Genomic DNA, 22,998 nt, shown 5'->3' with positions numbered 1-22,998 from the left:
CCTTTCTTACCTCGAAGAAAATGCCCATCTCCTCAGTTATGATCTTAATCTCTTACGGAAGTAACTTAAACAAACAAACGATCTAAAAAATGAGAGGGTATCCCTCGGTATTCCTATTTATCTCACTCCATGCTCTAGTTGTGCATCAGAGCCCTCCTTGAGGACTTGGACCGGTTACCTCTTATCGTATTTTTAAAGTGATTCTACTCGAGTGAGATAGTAACCGCTTGGGTTTTATTCATCCAGCAACGAGAATCCTGAAGAAAGAGCACACAGCTATAACTATGTACACTCGTACCAGTTCGTTGCCTCCAACCACGGGTGATAGCTATAAATATCTCGGAAAGTGTTATTTTTAACTGTACGCACGACACGCACGGGCGACACACGTTCCCCTCTGGTGCATGCGCGCAATCACCTACGGCTGAAGAAGAAATAGAAACCGAGGAAGAACGCCGGCCAAATCTAACAAGGATAGAAGTGTCACATCTGCAAGGCTTGAGGAACGCGAGAAAATTTCTTTGATTCACCAGCACGTAATCCTCGAAGACTATTTTTACTATTTCTTCACTTGAAATCATTTGTTTGGATACTAAATCAATGTACCCAAAAGAAAGCAAACAAAATGGCAAAGAATTCTTAAATGAAAGAGTTTTAAATTGTTAGTGTCCTTGCGAGGCTCCTCTTCTATTTGCTTGCCCACCGTCTTCCTGCAGAGTAAGAGCGTGTTCCCTGAAGCATGACGCCAGGCGTTGATTAGACCCCTTCCTGTAGCATACTATTCGTAGAGTTTCTTCCCTCTCGCACTACAGTCTCTTTTTCTGCGCCATCAACTTGATTCGTTTTTTTTTTTTTTTTTCTTTCGAAGCCTGTGACCTTGTGAAGGTCGGGTGAATGAACAGCTGCGGTGAAAATACTTGTTCATCATTATCATCATCATCATCATCATCATCATCATCATCATGATTTTATTCTTAAACTTCTCTGTGTTGGTGTTGGTCTTGTTCAGTATCATCTTAATCTTCTTTTATCTTCTTATTCCTGTTAATTTCTCCAGCAGGAGCCTCTAGCTTGAGCCAACACTGTTACTATCTTCCTACATACATAATTCTAGGAGAGAATGTACTCGTTGTTTTATTCGAGGCTAATCGATTCGACGTCTCTTGGAACTGACATACCAAGGTCGTTGTTTTAAGGATTCGACATAAGCATAAGCATAAGCATAAGAAAATTCTTAAGCTCACTGTTCACTGTTTGATTCTTTAATATCCCGTCAAACGGTAACATCGCCAATGTAAGTTTCTTGTAATCCTTTTTCTTTAAAAACAAATTCAATTATTTTATCATTCTCAGAAGCTGGTAAAGTTGAGTAATAACCAGAAAACCAGTATATGAGGATCCTTAATCACCGGTCTGCTAAAGAAATTCCCCTAATGACTGTTAGTTAAATTTGTAGCTTTTTATTTTATTTAAACATACACCATACAACATACTACACTTACACTTTGTATTATAAATGTATGGTTACGTTACAGAAGTTACGTTTTAACCTATAACGATGAGCAGCATGCTCTTGTTGTTCTCTTTTACCTTTTCCCTTCTATTCCACAGTAAATATTTTAAAACGCATCCACACTTGTACTTGTGGTCATCTCTCTTTGCTACCTTTACCACTTCTTCTGGTCATTATCTTCAGTCTCCGCTTCACCTTTCCTTTTATTTTTTGTTACGTCCATAAGAAACGAATCTCCAGAACGAACAAGTTGTAATTTATCTAGCCAGCGATCATTTTTACTCAATATCTCATCGCATCAGTATTATTTGTTGTCATCGATATCTACGACAATTAAAGTATTATCTTCCACTTACTTTATAAAATTCATAAAATGTGAAAAATATAAAAAAAAAAAAAAAACAAACAAACTATTGAACTAACACGCTCCTCGCACATCTTTGTCTTAAATAAATCAGAGATCGTGTGCGTGAGATTATTTTGTACTTTAAGGGCGTTATCTCGATGTCCGTTCGTGCGCAGAAATCTTGTAAATTGAATTCCCATAATGAATAACCAATGACGATAGAGCAAACACTTGGGTTCTTTAAGGTTTGCCGATTTAGCAAAAATCAAACGTACATTTGTCATTGACGATTGAAAAATTATCTTTTGAATTACGAAATTTTTAAAATTAAAAAGTTTAATGGATCCTGAACAAGTTTTATGTTTTTTGTTGGGATAATTACGCTTGCGAACGATTAAAACAAATTTGCTTTTAGTTAATTTTTTTTTTTTTTTTTTTTGTGGTCTTACGTGTCTCGAAGGTGTTGCTCAATGCTAAAGATGTTTTTATAAATTAAAATAATTTGTAAGTTATTTGTGTTAACATAAACTACGTGCATTTTACTTGATGGGGTGTCTCATCAAACACGCGATCTAACTAACAGAATCCACCACCGAGATACTCTATAATTATAATGACATATTCTGGTTAAAGATTTTCATTCGCAAGGCCACGATCGTCGACGAGGCGTTAAAGAAAAAATTACACTCAAGAAGCGGTGAGGAAGCTAAAAAAATCCTCGGCAAGTAAAGTAAATCGAGAAAAGAGGTTTTAGTTTCTTAGAACGATACGAATTTATCTGTTGTTAACTTTGTGTTATTAAAGTTTATGGCTCTTTTGGGTTCAAGGCTATTGTTAATATATCAAAAGTTTTGGTATCCAGAACTCTAGAAATCAAATCAACGTGTTATGGAGCAGATCCTCAAGATCTGATTGAGCAGTTTGATAGAGATGAACCAGCAGAAAATAAGCTGTGTCGCAGCAAGTCGGTGACCTCGCAAGGCCTCGTCAAGGCCGTCTTGAGCTCGTCAGAATGTTGCAAAAAGTATAGATTTCAGCAACCAAATTTTTCTCATCGTAATCATATAATCATATGGAGTATTACCATAATTTATTTCCGTTTGCAATAAAAAACGGAAACAGGTTGGATTAAAATAGACTTGAGTTGAATTTTCTTGCTAAAATTAACGACAAAAGTTGTTGTAGAAGATATCGCGTGATGATCATCACGCTTATTTGTCTCCTGGGTCGTTGGCTTCAAGGTATTTCCGACGAGTTATATATCTCCTAAGCACTCACATGCCGAGTGGGATATCGTAATCGGACGCGTTCTACCACGAGCAGTTGAGTAGTTACATTAGCATTGCTCATTGCTCATTCCGAGTTATACCACTTTATAATCTGGGAGTTTCTTCTCCTCATATATAACCATATAACTACCCTTTTTTGATGGATCTCAATAAACAATTCCCCGTATTTTTTTAGCTATAATTTATAATAAATCCCAGTGAGTAATGTAGCGACACGAATATTTCGTCATCATCCTCGTAAAATGATACGTTTTAAGAGTTATCTTACACAATCTGTGATTAAATCGATCGTTGAATAAAATTATTATACCCATTGACAATTAACTAACTTGAAATTTATTCTTATATATATATAATCGAAGATCGATCTTGTCGATGGAGTTAAGGGGGAGTTAAGTGTAAGGAGATAGTATTGATATTGAAAAGCCGGTCTTTCCGGTGATTTTTATTGAAATCCACCGTACAGAGACGTTATGCATTAAATCGATCTTGACGGTATCGTAAAAGGGTGCCTGAGTAGGAAGATCAATTTAGGCGAAAGTATATATCCACGTCAAGGCGTTCTTCATCAAGGCACCTTAACGAGAACACTTTAACGGTGAATTGATATTGCCCCGCAATCATCATACCCACTTTATTTAACTCGCGATAAACTTAATTAATTTTAATATCTATAAAGGGGATTTTATGTATATTATTATCGATGGTAAAACCATTCAGTTGGAATGAATTAAAATATTTAAATAACTATATGCGACAAGTTAAATGAAGCAACAGGAGTAAACCGTTTAACCTCATATTTATTTACTTGATGTTGTTTCAGTTAAGAAATAATAAAATCGATCGTTGCTTTACCTCTACTTTAAAAAGCCATCATGTGAATTAAAAGATGATGAATATTTAATAATGGAAAATAAAACTTGTATGAGTTAATGCTGAGAGTCAATGAAAAATAAATAACCGAGTATGAGGGAATGAGATAGTTGATAATAACCACCTCGATTGGCCCGTTCATATTATTGACAGCAGGGCGTTCTGATAGACTCAAGAGATATACTTGGTGATGTCTCGTCGTTGTCTGAGTGGGCTGGCCAACAAGTGATCTGAGTAAATATCACCCTCCAGGAAGACGCCCAAGGGTCAATTATAACTTATAACGTTTCAACGAAGCCAATTGAATTATTTAACGACACCTTGGCGTAGTAATCACGCCGAGACTCTCAAGGCGCCTCACGAACATCCTATAAACTAATTTTAACCTTTAAAAAAATTATTTTCATTTCACGGCAACGCTCTCCTGATTTTTCCTCCTTTTATAAGGAAAAAAAAAATTTATTTTTAGTTTATTACTTATATCCTGGAAAATAACTCTCCACAAAGAAGAAAATTTAGCGACAATACGCTACCTGTCGGAATTTCTAAAAACTAACTTTTACCAAAAAGTCATATACGTATAAAGTAGATAAAATTAATGAATATTTTGACTACAAAAGTCGGCATGCCGGATCAATGTCCAGGGTATGTGCAATATTTACTTAGTGATCGGCAAAATCTTCAGAGACTTGATTCCGGCGAGTAACAAACAGCATCGGTAGTATGGACGGTATTTTCCTAGGATGAAAGAGACCGCGGGCAATGTCACCCTCGTAAACACAACCTCGCGTATATTCTTCCTTCTTTCTACTATCCCAGAGTAGAGAGCTACGAGGCTACATTTTTCTCGATAGCCGCTGCGGGATGAAAGGGCACGCTGAAATGTTGAATATGTCGATTATCCTCGATGGATATACAAGATAATGAAAAGCCTATTCGTGAGGAGTTTTCATCCTGTCCCTAGATTCTCAGCCATTTCAAAATATTTACTCATTATTTATAGTTTCGTGCTAACCAACGAGCTTCTTTCTGTTTCAGATTCCCAAATGGCGCAGGGATATCGCTCGGAAGTACAGGAACGCGCCCTAGTGGTGTCGCTGCAGATGTTCAACCTGATTCTCGAGCGAAGTGTCGCGCTTCTAAGAGAAGAGCTGGATAAAGCGGCAAAGGAACGCCCGAGGCTGATTGTTGATGAAGACATGCAGGTCCTCTTGCCGACTATCAAGGTAAGGATCCTTTTGCCTACTAACTAGTTCTTTTTCCTCGGTATAATGTAACTCAGATGTTGTGCGTTATCTGATGTAACATAATTAATGAATTCGTGAGCAAGGATGAACGTAGAATTGAAAATTAATAACCTTTCTCAGCGTTAGCGGCACTTTAATTTCGAAGTTACCTTCGATCCGATTTCCTCCGGTGGTTGTTGGACCGTTGAAGCTATTCTACACTCAGGATTTATTAACCCAAAGGTTTTAGAGTTGCACCTACGATGATCCGCGCTTGGTGGCCAATGTGTTAAAGTCCGCGTACACAGTATTTTATTTATTTATTTATATCTCGGCTTATACTTAGTTATTCATACCTTTTGATCTTATTCTCCGTCTGCTTATTATGCAACGACGTTAAAGCGGGTGCGATTAATGCACCTATCGAATGCGTGTAGGGTTCATCTATAACATTAGAGAATCGATGAGAAGTATCTACTGTGTAAGCCAACAACCGGGAATAACAAGAGGAAGAAGACGAACAACTCGAACTGAGAATAAAAACAAGAAAACCCCTCGACCCCTCACAAGACTAAGACGAAGATAGTTATGTCTGCATTGTACGTGCTCGATAGATTCCTACCGGCATTTTTCTCTCTCTATTATTTTATCTCTCTTCTCATTGGCGATTATCCCGCCGCGGAAGAGAATCCATGAGAAAGAGATAGATAAATAGATTCGCTTTATCTATCTTTTCCCGATACTTGATCGATATCTACGTTCGGCAGCTTGCCAATAGAGATACCATTCGCATTTCATCTTGTGTTAGAGGGACTTTCAACGCGTGTTTGTTTATAAAAAAAAAAAATACGGTTTTAAAACAACTTGCGCTTTTTTTGTTATTTTAAATTGAAGAGAGAAAAGACTCATCAGCGAATCTAGCGGGAATCTTTTCACCAATCTTGATCGAGATCCTGATCTATCGGATTGTTAACGGGAATCTTGATTATTTATTATTGGTTTATTGTTTTTTAAAGGCTGGATAAATTTTTTTATCAGAGAATATTGAGATATTTCGAATACCACTGCAGTGTACTAAGATAAAATTCATCCAAGGGTGGATACATAAATATTAAATAATAGTCTAAATTTAGTTACTAGCCAACAGAGTCATTAATATCCCCGATAAGCCAGACAGAATGAGGTGAGAGGTATGCGGTAACAGTATTCGTAAATACATCACATACACATCTCAGATATTTATTACTGTCCGGGAAATATTAACATGTATTTCTTCCTGGGCAGCTTTTAATATCTCAACAAAAACTAACCGTTTAATTTGTAATTTATTATTAAAATTCTTCATTCTTTTTTTTCTTTCTTTTTTTTTTTTTTTTTTTTTTTTTCTCCAGATCTGGTGCGACTGGATGCTTTGCCACAGTACCGTCTGGAACCCACCGCCCTCTTGTACAGATTATCGAGTTGGGTAAGTTTTGAAACTTATTAAACAATAAACTTTTTAAATTAAATATTAAAACAACCGCAATCGATAATTATTCATTAAAAGTTTATCAGAACCACTAGCGGTATCGGATTACTAGTTAAAGGTGGAGGTAAACTGATCAGGTGGTTCCCTTAATTAACAATTAAACGAGAGTGTACCGGACAATGGAATTTCCGAAGCCGAGGTCATAATAATTAGTTTAAAACTTTTAAAACTATCGAACTATTTTCCCTAACAGAAGCTCTGTTGGTAATACTAAGCTACGCTGACGTCCTGACAGATGGCGCAGCTGTCTGCTAACAATTCTGAATGCTTTGGCTTTTTTATGTCATCGCCACTTCAGATGGTCAATGTGAATAAACTATTATAGTTTTTGGATTAATTACGTAATATAAGGATAAAATTATTGGGTTGTAAAAATAGATTTAAGTTAGTAGTTTGTGTTGGCTTAAATGAGGGGTTTAAAAATGATCGGGGAATAACCTAGACGCCAGTAACTAGTCACGCTAATCGACCTTGGCGAGAGATATTAATCCGTATGACATATGACAGAGGTTGGTGAACCGCTCTGTCATCTGTGTACGATAGAGTAGGCACAGTTGAACGTGATTTAAATTAATGCATTGAATCGTAGGTCACGGTTGCCGCTAAGGATGATCCACATCCTCTCAGATTTACAATTTACGGGTTATATTAAGGTATATTATACCTTTGAGAGTATTTATTTTTATATCTACTTAAAATAAAATCACTTGGGCTTGATAAAGTAAGATAAAAGTATTTTGTTAAAATAAATAAACAAAAATAAAATAAAATAAAGATGAATCTTATAGAAAATAACTCGGAGATTCAATTCGACTGAGACGAATGGAGTAGTCTGATCCCCGGTAAGTCGATATAAAGAAGCAAACCAAAAAAAAAATAAATAAATAAAAAATAAAAAAAAAAGGGATAAAAAGATGAACTTGAAGAGGGCAGAGCTGCCGCGCTGTGCTTCTGCAGACGCGATCATCCGAGCGATGCAATCTATCGGCCATTAAACGAGTCCCAAGGCCCTCGACTCCCGATGCAAGACCGAGACCGGTGTAGACCTAGAAAAGGAGGGACACTAAAAGCAAGAGAGTTAGATTTAAGATTTAGCATTCGCTAAATGAGTGTAACTGAGACGGAGAAAAATCTTACGGGTTTGCGCAACCATTACTATCCGGCTGGATAAGTTAATTATTGTTTCTCGTTAACGATTAACAATTACGTGTACGTGAGTCAAGCGTCGCCTTGGCAAGGACGACAGCCATCGAGACGAATCGGACTTACCGAGCGGAGCCTTAGGTCTATCATCTACTCAAGATTCTCTCAACTGTCTTATTTCAAATGACCTTTTCACTGTTCTAAATAATTAACGGCTGTTTAAATATTTATCTCCGGCACAGCTGATTTTTTTTTTTTATTTTTTCTCCCTATTTTTATTTCAGCCCGGTAGGAGACGCTTGGAGCCGACTGGCGACGATGGTTAATCTCCTAGAAAAGCTGGCCTATCCGCGAAAAATAGTTATTCACGCACGTGAAGCCATTGGACGGGAGAACGGTGAGTATCCTCTCTCTTTTTACTCGTTAACCGACAGATAACACGATTAGTCATCATTCTCGATAGGGGCACCTCTATTAGTCATAGAGTACATCCCGGTAATTGCCACTTGGACCGTAAATTCCATTAATCCAGCCGAGGGGCCGACCAACTTTATTACTAGTTTCAGATTTATATTAAAATTCAATTTATCTACGACATTTTCGTCAGTATCAATAAAATTTTAGCACTCTTTCTTACTACATTCGATCAATAGTTATTAAAAAAATAAATCATAAACCGGTTTTATGAAATATTATTAACAAAAGTTTCGGATGACATAATTCGCAATTGTAATTTTATTCGGCCATGAAGTTGCTCATTGTTCTAGTTAAACAAATATTTGTTTTGTAAATTGTGAATCATGAATCACTTAAATCAACATCAAGATAAATTAATAAAATTTTTTTTTAGAACTTAATTTGGTAAAACTACCTGAGGACGAAACGTTGTCTGGTTTCACGCCTCTGATGTCGAATCCCCAGGATTCGTTTTACGCCGAAAAAACTGAGGATATGGAGGTGGCCCAGGTGTGCTTACGCATACAAAAAATATTGTTTTTCGGACAAGTTTTCCTTTGCGGTCTTGAGACACCGGTGCTGAAGCTACAAAAAAACGAATTCGGCGTAAGCGAATACGTTTCTTTGGTCGAGACGTCCAATACAAGTTCTCCGAATTCCCCTCCCGAGCAGGTAACAAATCCTCCTTTATCCGGAAACTATTTATAGCTTTTCAAGTATGATGATGATCATGATAATCATCATCATCATCATCATCATCTTCGTTTTGATCAATAGTCGAATAATCAAATTCATTAGATACTATTTATCACAACTATTTTTAAAGAGTGATTCGGAATTGCTGGTGGACAGCTACAGCGAAGGAGAAGAAGAGCCGACGTCTCTATTGAAACGATTATCCAACGATTCGCTTGCGGAATCCGAGATACGACTGCTGATTGAGCGGAAAGAAGAATTGGAAAGACGTCAGCGAAAGCAAGAGCGTCATCGTCAACGTGTTCAGGTTGGTCACTTTGTTTTACAATTATCCTGTTATAAAACTGTTATTTATTTATTTATTTATTTATTTGCTTCTATCCTGGATTATACTCATTATAATCTGGATTATACCCATTATAATCTGGATTATACTCATTATAATCTGGATTATACTAGCTACTATCTGAAAATTTTTTTCAATATACTCAATCGATCAGAAATATGAAAAGATTTTTTTTTTTTAAATTAACAATTAAATCTAACGTAAATCAACGATTGAAAAAAAAAAAAAAAAAAAAAAAAAAAAAAACAATGAATAAATAAATATTAATCTGTATTCCAATGTTAACTACTCAGTTTATGTGATTTAATACAACAAATTTATCAGAGCCTAAGTACATGCGAGTTAGAGTTACGGGACGTGAAACATGCAAAACGTTTTTGCAGTTTAATTTAAAGATTTAAGGTGACAACCGTACTTTTTTTTACGTAATCCAGTTAATTGAACTGTTTTTGTTAACGGAAGATTTTTTTTCCCCTAATTCCCATACAATCCGGCATTACTCGATGAATTTTTTCGCTTATCAGATGCTCTACTAAAATAATACGGATTTTTGTTGTCAGTCAACTCTAAGAAACTTGTCTGACTTGTTTGAGATTTTGTTTCCAGGATGATTAGAGTTTTATTGAGAATTATGCATGCATCTGGGTTGATTTCGGAGTTTTATGATAATAGTCGACGATTATGTAAACTGGATTTTTAATAACGTTGTTTAGTGTAATTAAGAATTTTAACTACTGGTTAATAGTCGGAATAATTTGCGAACTTAAATTCACAAAAATAATTAATATTAACGACACTAAAAATATTAATTTTAAGCAGTATTGGCCATTTTTATCAACTTAATTTTTTTCAGATCTAATGAAAGAGTAAGTAGTTAAAATTAATTATTTTTTTTTTATCTGACTTTAAAGGGTAAAATTTTTATCATCCGCACACATGAAAGCTCTTAATGCGTCTGTTATATGTTAATAAACTTGAAAAATTTTTATCAGACGTGACTAATGAGCAGTATCTCACAAGATATGCGACTTTTTGGTGACCCGAAAGAGGATCAAGTTTAAAGCGATGCATCAGCATCACAATAGTATCTCCTAAAATAAATAATACAGTTTGGGTTCCGACGAGATTTATCGATCCGCTTGCTACCCAATCTAAGAACGTAGTTTTATACGAAAAAAAAAAAAAAAAAAAAAAAAAAAAAAGGAATATAAATAACCGGAATCAGCATAAATAATATTTATTTTAAATACTGAGAATGTAATTTGCAAAAGGTGCAATTACACGTCCTTCCGGTTTGTATGTTATGAAGAGAGGTTACACTCGGAAAATAAAAGTTTACTAACTCAGTTCACTTGCTACGGTCGTCTTTAATTTGTATCTCAGGATTATTTCAAGGCCGTGAAAAATAATGATAATGATAATAGCTGAAATAAGTCGAGAAGACTAAACCAAGAAGAAGATGATAAAGAATAAGAATAAAGAGAGTGAGGTTCGGTTGCTGTAATGTAGAAGTAAAGGGGAGGTTAGTAAGCGACGAGAACGAGAGAAACCGCGCGAGACTAATTACTCTAAACTAATTATACTCTGTTAGTGTAGTGGCGCTTCGCCGCTATTTATATATAGTATATACTCGAGAGTCTCTCGTTAATTTCTCGGTGACTGGGCTCGTCGTAGTTTACTCTCAACTTCTTTTACCCGTCTGACGTTACTCTTTAAATAAATTTCAATTCCGTCTATTTGTATTATCTTTTTACTTTATTTTCGAATTATAACTATTAAACTCTTTTAATAATTCAGGATTTTTCCAATATTTTTAATGCTGAGGAAAATTATTGGAATTTCTCTACTAATAGGTGGAATTTTAGTCAGCACTATCCGTTTATTAAATGTAAATTTAGGTATACTATCACAACACTTCAATTTACTATAGTCAAAATATCAAATGATTGTAACCTCACTTTACTGACATTATTTCATTTTTTAACAACTATTCAAATGAATAATTATTTAAATTTATTTTAAAGCTGTATCTAGAATTATAATAATTGTTTTAATTCACTTTCAGATTATATATTATAAATAGACTGGACATAAATATAAAAAACACAAGATGCGCGGGAAAACTCGGAATTTACTATAGTTTAAAAATGTCCACGTGACTGACAACATCACACGTACTATAGTATTATTATTTTTCATATAAATTTTTACCATGAGAAAACTACCTCTGTACTTTGTTTACTGATACAGAAAAAATTCCGAGGCCGAATCTACAAAACTGGCGAGTTTTCATGAATAATTTCCATGTAGGTTATATTTATCACGTTGAATTAGTAATCTCTTACGGACACCTCGTTATTGATTTCAGATTCAATGTGTCCTTTTATATATATTTATATATAACCATCTATATGTAGCGATTGTCCGCAAATTCATTTTTCGCAAACGGTTATTTTAATTTCCGAGTCACGCGTCTAGAATTTATAAAGTAACCATTGCATAACCTTAAATTTCGGGTGCAACTGCAACTGATTTTTTTAGCATTAAAAAGAGATTTTCGTTTTATATATATTTCTTCACATTCTTTAATCGCAAAAATGAATATCACCGGACATTGCCCGTGAAACTGGAATCGCTACGTGGATAAAATTTAAAGACTGACTTCTGTTAAATCATAAATTCTTGCTTCTAACTTTGGTATTAATTTTTAATAATTAATTATTATTAATATTTAATGGTAATTAATAAAAATCTACGACAAGATTATTTAATGAAAAGAAATTTGAAAAAAAGCAATTATAAAAAACAAACAATTTCTACATAATTAAAGACTGGATAACTCAGAGCCGAATTTATCTGTTAAAGTTTGATTGAGACGTCTTTTCCTGTGGGAATTTCCACCCCAGTCTGCAGGGCCACGATAACAGTGTTCCTTTGGCACCCTATTCCTTTTATCTCTCCCTTCGGAGCGTGGTTGCCAAATTTCCCTGGCTGGTAGGTCCTTTTCGGCAAACAAGGAGACTTACCGTGCCAGAACAAATAAATAAATAAATAAATAAAAGCAAATGAAACTGAAACTTTAAATGAAAAAAAATAAATCTGTAGGTTAAGTTGTTATTAATATATAATTACAGGTTATTACATTTAATGAAATGAACGTCGGCGTCCCGTAATAAATATATAAATACTGGTATAAATAATAAAGTAAAAAGCAAAGTACCCGGTAGGGTTTATCACTAATAAATCGTGATATCAATTTCTATCTTAGATATGTTACTTGACTCCCATTCGACACACCTTCCTCGTAAACTCTTGTCCAGCGAATTGTAAGCCAAGATTCTTGTTATATTAAGAACAACCAACAACGTACAACAAATATATATCCGAGTTGGTATTAGTCGGGTATTGGTATGCTGTTGTATGCTGTTGTATGATGAGAATTAGATCTTAAATCCAGTGTATTTACCTTCCGGGTGAGATCTCTCATTAGTAATCCCGAGATAATATTTATTAACAGATTGCTATTTTACTAAGTATATTTATTATTATTATATGTGTATATAAATATAAATATAAATATACTTAACCTTGCCGTTATATTATGTTTACCGATTAGATGTCCATAGAGGTTAAATTAATGCCTTTGGTAATGAAAATACCAGAAATATCTATGGTGAGAGGAAGTGAGACCCTGATATAGTCCAGGTGCTCAAACCTGTCATCGGGTGATTCCTTTCCCGTACCACTAAACACGTGGGTGTACTTTATGCCTGACTAGAGACGATCTTACGCCTAGAGACACACACACACACACACACACACACACACACACACACACACACACACACACACACACACACACACACACACACACACACACACACACACACACACACACACACACACACACACACACAAGACTCGCTTGTCTGATTTAAGAGAGCAACTTTACACGTGAGCATCCTTGTAATGCAACTGTTGCGCTTATGAATACCATTATCGGTTAATATATTATCCAAGTTACATTAACACTCATTTTATTGACCATTATTTCCAGTTACTGCTTTTTACTTTTATTTCCTCTTTCTTCTGCAGTCCGGCGTCCAAGCGCTGAATAATTTGTTCGGGGCTGCTAAACCACAAAAAGCTCTGAATTATCACCGGATTTTGTATACCCTAAGCTCCGGGGGTTCGCACCATCCTGTCGACGATGATTAATCACTTATTTTTTTGCCACACTGGAAAAAAGGATCTGTCCTATCAGTATTCAAAGGGAGGGAGTTTTCTTGTTGTAAAAATATGAATTGTGATTATTAAAATACCGGTTAAGTTATTTAAATTTAGTTAGTAACTAGGAATTTAAATTACGCGCCTTGATTTTTTAGCCAATAAGGAATCGGCGTGGTAAATATAACCTATATACATGGAAATTATTCATTTTGTAGATTAAGCCCCGGAATTTTTTCTGTATCAATAAACAAAGTACAGAGAGAGTTTTTTCATTCTAAAATTACATTCAATAAACGGTTAGTGCTCACAAAAATAGCACCTATTAGTAGAGCAATTCCAATATTAATTCCCAGCAGAAAAAATATTGGAAAAAATTTTTTTTTCTCTATTAAAATAATAATGATTATGGATTAGCAGATGTAGCGTCAGCGAGGGAAAATAGATTCAACTCTTGGTCGCATATATATATATATATATATATATATATATATATATATATATATATATATATATATATATATATATATATATATGTTCTTACTTGGAGTCGGTCGGTTGGATAAGCTTGATTTATGTAGGACCACGAACCGTACTTGCTATCGATTAATGAACGGACTTAACACAAACCCATTAAGATAATCCCTAAATAATTATATCTATTTCGATAATCCATCTTTCTTTACCTGCCTTTTGTCTTCTGTTTTTCAGGAGATCCTGCAAAAATCATCAGTCTCAGTAGAAATTGAAGTCAGGCCCCGACAATTGGTGCCTGATACTAATTGCTTCATTGACTACTTGCCACAATTGCAGCGCATCGCTAAGACTACTTCTGGGACTCAGCCTTTGTTCACTTTGATGATTCCTCTTGTTGGTGAGTTTGAATTAAAATTGGTAATCTATTATTATGATTTTCCGGAAAATCAAATGCGTTGAGCATTAAAAAGCCTCCCTAGAGCAAATATATATTGAAAGGACTTGTAGCTAACATTTACTAAGAATAGGAGGAGTCTTGCAATACCTCAAAAGTCCGATTATATCCCGGGGGAGCGAATCGGCCATCTGGAGTTGATATTTACGAGTGGGAGGCGTTGAAATGTTAAAAAAATTCGTCCACGTTTATTTATTATTGTTATCAAATGAATTTTAAGGTGTAACTCATGTAACTTATAACTAAATACTCTCAGTTATGTTAAATGTTTAAGTTTAAGTTTGAGGAAAAAGATTAAAAAATGACCGCGGAATTACAATTATTTTGTCGAATCCATTCGTGATTGTAATTCCAAATTTCTTATTTGTCTGTATATATTTCGGTATGTTGTAAGCTTGAATTCCTCCGTATTCAACAGCAGTTTATTTTGTCGCGGTTGAAATAATGCACTTCGTTTTGTTCCCTCAGAGTGTATCACTATCTCTCTTCTCTTGGAGAGTCTCACTCGGGCCTTTTTACTCGTTTACTACTTTAACAAAAAAAAAAAAAAAAAAAAAAAAAAGGTTACCGATAAAAGAGATCGTGTGGTAGCATCTGGCGCGTAAATCGCTCCCTTTGTTAATTTTTTTATTGCTCATGTCATTGTTATCATTGTTGTTATGCCGATAATCGATCCAACGTACCGCTTTCCGGGTACGTGCAAATATACCACTCTAAGCACCCCACCGTCAACAAGACGAGCTTTAATCTATTTTCCAGGGTCCTCATTTTCGCAAACAGAAATCCAATCTCAACTCATACCGAATTTACAATCGTCCAAAACATTACGCCAGACGTTGTTATTAAACTTAAATTCCACATCATTTGATTTTGGTCTTTAAGAACTATCACGCTCTCAACAATTCACTGGATTAACATATTATATGACGCAATTCCCAGGTATCGGTAATAAATAGTTAGCTAAAGACCCGGAAAAGATTTCATCAATAATAACAAATTATTATTTTATTAAACCCGGATTATCATCCGTCCTATCACCGTTTAAAATTACAGTGACATGGACGTCAACAAATTCACCATTTTGTTTATATTAACACGCTAATTCGACCTTTCCGAAAGGTTGCTCGTCAAAATCGTGACCGTTTTGTTATGACATATTACACTTGATAACTTGGATTTCATAATTCATTCTACCATCATCTAATCTCGCAATGCATTCACTCCAATGTGAACGAATACGTGTGAGTCCGTGTGTCTAGACTTGGAAGCCCTAAATTTAAAGCGGACAATGATGAACAGTTTCCTTCCCTAGATACCCCGTTAAATATTAACAGCAATATCTACTAAAATATTAAACTTTAACATTGAGCGCCATCTGGCGAACTGCTTCCGCATGAAATATTAATCCTCTTAATGGGATTGCAAGCAGTGATGAAAAACTCGGGAAATTTTAGAGGTTAATTGTAGCTTACAAGTGCAAATTAGTTATTTACTCACGGTAATTAGTTTATTTTTGTTTAATTTACCAATTTCCGGGAGTTAAGCTGAAAATTTCATTACAAATGACGGGTCTAATGAATTCGAAGAATGTGGAATGATTTAGGTTAACAAGATGGCGGCTTTTCTTCCTAGCGCATTCTTCGGGAACAAAAGATTGTAATTTTGCTTGTCTTTTGTTCCCAGAAATTTAGTAGCCGTTTTAATTATTAAATTAGTTATTGCATAATTGAACTTTGAAAGACAATATAGTGATATTTTAAAAGTAATATAATTTAAAGCCGTAAGATGGAGGGTTAGGTATAAAGTTTTAACAGCCCAATAATTTTTTGATAAAAACGCACATAAATAAGAAAGTTTACTGAAAATTAAAATAAAATTTTTTTTTTTTTTTTTTTTGGATACTTTGTCGGGAATATTAACGCACATAAATATTTAGCTTTGTTATTTGAAAAACGAAAGTAAGGTGGAGGCAAAAGCGGGTTCTCTTTGCCCTTTGACCGGTGGCTCCTCTGTCTGGCTGAAGTTGATGGTTTAGCGGGCTAAACGAATGCAAACGACGGCACGGGATTCAATATATTTAATATATGACGTAGATGTGTGAGTGTGGAATATATACGTAGTATGCAAGTGAACCACCGAAGAATGATCAGAGGGAAAGAGGGCTGCAGCAGCAACGGTGAGTTTCACAGTTAGGTTCTCACGGCTCATACATGAATGCATGTGTGGGCATGAGGCTCGAGCCTATTGGCCAGCAGACCCCTGACCACAGAACGGGCGTGGGCGATGCCTCGCCGAAGATTAAAGAGGGCGCTAAAGGAGAATAGGGTTTTGACCTCGTGTCCTCTATAACGCTAAGTTCAATATCTAGGCAATAGTTTTCAATATTTTCCCCGGTACTTTTCTGATCTGTAGTTTTAAGCGAGCTCGAAGGATTGGCGCGTGGAGCTGATTCTAGGGACTGTCCTCCGAGTTCCAAAGCTTCTCTGGATCCGGAACACGTTGCCAGGGTGGCGGATTCCGCGAAAGTGGCTCTGGCATTCGCTAGGAGCAAGAATCCGGCTATCAGGTGTCTTACTACCAGAGGGACTGTTCTCACTTCGAGTATCTTCACTGCTGAAGATGATGTAAGACTTAATGAGCTTGCCAGCAATGATGACAAGATTCTTACCACTTGTCTCAGCCTTTGCCGCTCTAAGGATCAAGTTTCTGTCGGTAAGTTGCTAATTTTGGATTCTGAATAGTCAAATTTGATATTTTTTTTTCGGTGGGACAAATTTTTAGTTCCTAATTTTGCCGCTAGTGGCGCTGAGTGGCATTTCTGGGTAAATTAGGGCCCAGTTTTACCAATTTGTAATTTTTCAACTAGCTTTTAATTTTTAATATAAAATTAAGATGGAATATATGTAATTTAATAATTAATTTAGATGAAGGACAACCTAGACGTCTACGCAGAGAAGTAGTTCTACTTACTGAAGACAGGAACCTGAGGGTGAAGGCGCTGGCTCGGGATGTTCCAGTTCGGGAAGTCCCTGACTTTATGCTCTGGGCCGGGCTCGATTAATTAACCTATAAATAAATAATAAATATTAGCCGTTATTGATAGACATATTTATATATTTGTTTATGCTGTACGCTAAATATATTTTTCTCTGTACTTAGCATTCTCAAAGACTTAATTATCGTCGGTAATTTTTTTTTTTTTTTTTTTTCACAATTTACTCATTACGTAATCAATTTGTAATATACTTTTAAATTTTGTAATTTTTTTTTCGAGCTCTCTGACTTCTCTTGGAGATTTAAGATGACATAATCTATGAATTAAATTTTTTGACAATTGTATTAGAAGTAATGCAAATATAGCGAGTATATACTTATAAGTATATGTTAACACAAATATATAAATATATATATATATATATATATATATATATATATATATATATATATATATATATATATATGTTTAGTATTTTTCTTACGTCCTAGATGCACTGATTGATAGAATATACATATTAGATTTAATATTATAAAATAAAAATGTACTAAATAATGACCAACCTTTTTTCTTAGATTTGTTAAGAAGGGCCAATCAAAATGTCATGCATTTTACAATTATAAATATATAAAAATATATATAGAGTATAGATTGTTTGAGTCGGTGATAATGGATTAGTTTATTGTTTTGATAGACAATTTAATTTTGTTGAACATTCCGGCGCTGCCGTAACTATTTAGTGAGCACAGTTAGAGATTATATATTATTGTTTAGTGCGTCACCAAAAAAATATTGTAACCTTTGGATACGTTTAGGTTAGTTTTATTTTTATCGAAATTTCAATATGTGCTCATGGTAATGAACAAAAGTATAAATAAATAAATAAATTATAAAAATCAATTTTGTATTATTGTTTGTCATGAATTATTAATAAATATATTGACTTCTTAATGTTATAAATGATTTTTTTCAGAATGTCATTTGCAAGTAAGTCGAGACTCTTAATCTGGCACAGTATCTCTCAACGTTTATCACACAATATAGATTTACAGTTACATTTCAAGTCCAATAAATATAAAAGGGTGTACATTCCTTTTTAGATCGCCATCTAGGCTTGTTTACAAATTTAATTCTACTTGTTGGTTTGCTTTTTTATTAAAAAAATTTTTTTAAACTTATTTTCTTTACAAACATACTAAATTTTTATCAATTATTATATTATAAAAAAAAATTAGTAAAAACTTAAAAAAAACTGTTATTTAATCACTTTGTTTCATCTTAACCTCCAAAAAAAATTTTTGTTTCCCTTCGGAAGACTTCGGAAGTCTTCGTTAATTTTTAAATATTTTTTTTTACTTAGTTTTTTTTAGATATATACTAATTGATAATTATTTTTAAAAATACTGTAAAAAAAATTAATAAAAACTTGCAATAAATCATTAATTTATAACTTTGTTAAAAATTTTGTTCCTCGGAAGTTTTTTTTTTTGTTAAAAAGAATTTTTTTTTAAAATATGCTAAATTTTTATTAATTATTCGATAGTAAGAAGAAAAATTAGTAAAAACTTACAAAAATCTGTTATTTAATAACTTTGTTTGACGTTAACCTCCAAAAAAAACATTCGTTTTCCCTCGGAAGCCTTCGGTAATCTTCGTATTTCATAAAAACGCGCCCTAAAACAAAAATTGAAGGTTATATCATGAAAAGTTTGTTCTTGAGAGGAATAAATGGCCATAAATATGAAACAAAACAAAGATAAAAGTAAATTTTAATTAAGCGAGCAAGCAAAAAAGGTTGATAAATGTCTAAGTGCATCTATTGCGAGGCGGTGATCGCGTGGCAAAGCCCGTTGACACTTGCGACCCCGTTACATCTCAGGCATCAGGCATTACAACGTCTGTTGGTCTGTTGTAGGAGAAGAAAACACACAACACTAGACCCGACTAAAATGTATGGGGTACATTCTCATATGGGAGGAAGAGGAGCCGTATAATACCCAAGCGAGCGTGTGGAGGAGTGCACACACACATGGCCCGACTACATAACCACGCTGTAGGATAGTTGGGGTCGAAAAGTGAGAAGTGAAGGAGTAGATGAAGAAGAAGAAGAAGAAGAAGAAGTAAAAGATGCTGATGTAGCGGCCCTTCTTGGAGAAGCCATGAGTTTTTTTTATGAAACACGGTTAACCGTTAGCCAGCCTTCTTCACAACGCCTGCTCGCACGTATGCTGCCTTTTTATCTTTTACATATGTAACTCTGAGCTATTTTATTTATTACACTGGATTATTCTAATAATCCCCAATGCTAGAGAGCTAGTTTGTATCGATGCTAATTATTATTGTAATTATACCACCGGGATTTTATTTATTATTGATTATTAACTATTCGCTAGATGGAGTTCCCTCAGAAGCACCGACTCCTTCTTAGTAACAATTAACCGCGACACAAAATCGCTTATTCATTTCGAATCGGAATAAGACTAAAAAGTATCTGCTTCTCAGAAGTCGGGCGGAACGCCAAACCGAGTCTAAGTTCAAGATCACAGGTCGTTGATCGGTTGGAGAAACGGCTGGCTAACTGCCAGGGCGCCAGTTCTATTATCTACATTTTTTTAACACGTCTTCTGAAGCGACGTTGGAGGCTTGTCTTTTTTTTTTTTTTTTTAGACACGTGAGAAATTCATGTGTTTTATTGTTTATGTCAATTTTCGCGGAATTTATTAGAGAAAAAGTCTGAAATTTGTGGAAAATTTATTAATCGGCTAAACATTTAAACATTTTTTCCAAAAAAAATTGTTAATACCTTCAAATTAGCACAGTTTTGTCACATTGTTTCTTCTTAACCTCAAAATTCTTAATTTTGTTCCTCTTCGGAAGATTTCGGAACTCTTCGTTTTATAGAACCAATTTAGAACCATAAAGTTCTATTTTCATAGAAATTGGCTTAAAAATTAAATTTAGGGTTATATTATTTAATTTAATGCATAAAAAAAATACTAAATCTTCATAAAAAATTGCATTTATACAACATTATTTGTTTTTAACCTTTAAATGGAAAATTTTGTTTCTTATCAGAAGTTTTTCATAGAAATGAGCCCTAAAAATAAAATTATCAGTAGAGTAGTGTAAAATTTAATGAAAATTAAAAGTCTTACTCATAAATAACATTGTAAACGCATGCTCCAGTAATAACCGTCCATTATTTAATGCAGTAACTAAAATGTATGAAATGCTGACAAAACGGTCAGCTAAATAGCCTGAGAAGACAAAGGCCGGGTGAAAAATAATGACACAATAACCTAGTAGCTGATAATAGTGAGGGTCGTTGACAGTTTGACATTATGTTGGAGATGTGGGTCAGCGGCCGGTTAGTGCTCGGCAAAGGCCAGGCGGTTTCTCCAGACATTGGCCACATCCACAGATTGAAGACTATGGGAGCGTACCAATAGCAAGATTTACACCAGTGTTGGTCTAAGTGAAGCTGGATGGTGATTGTGCTGAGCATACCGGCGGTCATCTCATCCACGGCCCACTGGCATCCATCATGCAAATCCACGAGATGGTTGTCTGCTAAAAAAGGGTCAGAAGATATCCAATCTATAGCTTCCCATGTAACACATAACGTAATAACTAATAACTAGTAACGTTAATGACATTAATGGACGGAGAGACTAGCGACCTCTCCTAGCCGTTAGATTAGTTAGTAAATATCATTATCATAACAAGATAATGGATTTAAGTTGTTGTCGTTGTTGTGATTGCTATTTTAGCAAATTAGTCTTGTGGATTGGGGAAGATTGACAAAATTAAGAAGATTAACAAGAAGAAAGAGAAAAAGGAAGCTAATTAAAGCTATTTAAAAGTTATTCTAATCTGAGAATGAGAATATAATATTATTTTTCTGGTCACGCACCCAAGACCATTTCCGTGTTGTCAGTCCGGATAAATGTGAAGGTGGAGGAGAAAAGGCAAGAGTGGATAAGAAGAAGAAGAAGGAACGTGAAAAGCTGGAAAGTATTTTATTTAAGTTTTTATTTTTTTTACTTTTTACTTTTTTTCAGACGCTGGGAGAGTCGCCGGAGAATTGCTTGCTAATGGTTGATTTTTCTTTCTCTCCACATCTCGGACATTGAGTTCGGCCGACGAGTGACGAGTTAAGCGCAAATTCACTTACTGAGCACGCCTTGAGACACGTCTTCAACTTATCGAAATACCTCGGTTAACAGCATACGGAGAATGCTAATTTACGCCTTGATAACCTCGGACGGCTACCTTGCATACCGCTACCGAATTTTTTTTTTTTTTATATTTTTTTATTTTAGGGATTAGGTAATTCTAATTATTTGATTTGATTTTTTTTATCTAATTATACATGTAATGATTGTTATTCTTGTTGTTATTGAGTCGTTAAACTTTTATTCTTTGAGAGTCGTTAAATTTTTGTTTTACGACTGGTAGTCCCGTTATGATTGAATAGATAAATATACGCTTTTCATGTAAATGGGTAATTAATGTCGATTTTAATTTTTTTTTACTTCTGAGATTTGTTTAACTTGTTTATGATTTTGGTAATTAGTATATATTTACATTTTATTAGTTTGTTTGCTGTGGAATTTTTTTTTTTTTTTTGGGAGCTAAGCTTGTTTATAAGTTTATTTATAGTTTGAATTTTTTATTCTAATATCCCTTTTTGAAGCTTGTTTTTCTTTAATTTATGATAAATTTTTTATTATTGTATAAAAAAATTCATAAACACTTACAAAATCCTACAGTTTTACCGCATTGTTCCTTTTTAACCTCCAAATTTAATACTTTGTTCTTCAAGTCTTTGTTTTCCATAGAAATGAGTCCTAAAAATTAAATTTAATGTTAAAACTGTAAAAAATTATAAAAATAGAGATTTGTTGAGATGTAAAATTTATAAGATTTAGAGTAAAATAAACATTTTTAAACTAAATATTGTCAAAATAATTAATAAATACTTACAGATTATCATAGTTTGACTACATTGTTTATTTTTAACCTCAAAACTTCAAACTTTGTTCACAATTCTTTGTATTTCATAGAAATAAGCCTTAAAAATTGAATTTAAGGTTAATTTTTTTAAATATTAGCTTTATAAAAGAAAAAATAAGAAATAACAGAAAATATAGCGCAATTGATCAATCATTAAAACTTAGATCATCTCTAAAGAATTTGCGTGGCGTAAAACGCATTAGTAATAATAATAATAATAATTGTAGAGTTATGAATGATAATAATAGATTTTTTTCGTAGATAAAGATGATATTAAGAAAAAAAAAAAAAAAAAAAAAGTTGATTTACCGCAATGACTCAGAATGAATTTTTTGTTGACCAATAAATAACATTTCAACAACGCGATACCTTACGATAAGTATTAATCATTTAAAAATGTAATTACTGTATAT

At 34.1% G+C, this 22,998-nt stretch overlaps 2 protein-coding genes across 10 annotated transcripts in view; one reads left to right on the top strand and one right to left on the bottom strand.

The window, feature by feature from the left end:
- Positions 1 to 22,998, top strand: part of LOC141531961 (telomerase-binding protein EST1A) — a 54,796-nt gene that overhangs the window by 16,855 nt on the left and 14,943 nt on the right. For 3 of the 9 annotated variants that reach the window (XM_074250080.1, XM_074250079.1, XM_074250081.1), the window contains exons 10-15: positions 5,060 to 5,247; positions 6,639 to 6,712; positions 8,203 to 8,315; positions 8,769 to 9,046; positions 9,201 to 9,377; positions 14,355 to 14,517. In XM_074250080.1, coding sequence (XP_074106181.1) covers positions 5,060 to 5,247; positions 6,639 to 6,712; positions 8,203 to 8,315; positions 8,769 to 9,046; positions 9,201 to 9,377; positions 14,355 to 14,517 — 993 coding nt within the window. The other 6 variants (XM_074250076.1, XM_074250078.1, XM_074250077.1 and 3 more) reach the window with 5 other exon arrangements.
- Positions 20,814 to 22,419, bottom strand: LOC141531999 (uncharacterized). Its single transcript, XM_074250150.1, has 2 exons — positions 22,330 to 22,419; positions 20,814 to 21,139 (listed from the first exon to the last, which is right to left on the bottom strand). Exons 1-2 carry the CDS (start codon positions 22,406 to 22,408, stop codon positions 20,814 to 20,816), a joined length of 405 nt encoding a protein of 134 aa, XP_074106251.1. The 5' UTR covers positions 22,409 to 22,419.

Source organism: Cotesia typhae, unplaced genomic scaffold (assembly GCF_013202065.1).
Source record: "Cotesia typhae breed Kobodo isofemale line unplaced genomic scaffold, CoteBio_Ctyphae contig_50, whole genome shotgun sequence".
Taxonomy (NCBI): domain Eukaryota; kingdom Metazoa; phylum Arthropoda; class Insecta; order Hymenoptera; family Braconidae; genus Cotesia; species Cotesia typhae.
Note: the sequence above shows the minus strand (reverse complement) of the source record. Positions and strands in the feature narration are given on the sequence as shown.

Coding starts and splice junctions, on each gene's coding strand:
- LOC141531999 (XM_074250150.1), bottom strand. CDS start 22,408: ATGGAAAACAAAGACTTGAAGAACAAAGTATTAAATTTGGAGGTTAAA. Junction 21,140..22,329: donor CGGTAAAACTGTAGGATTTT/GTAAGTGTTTAT, acceptor ACCCTTTTTTAG/CAGACAACCATCTCGTGGAT.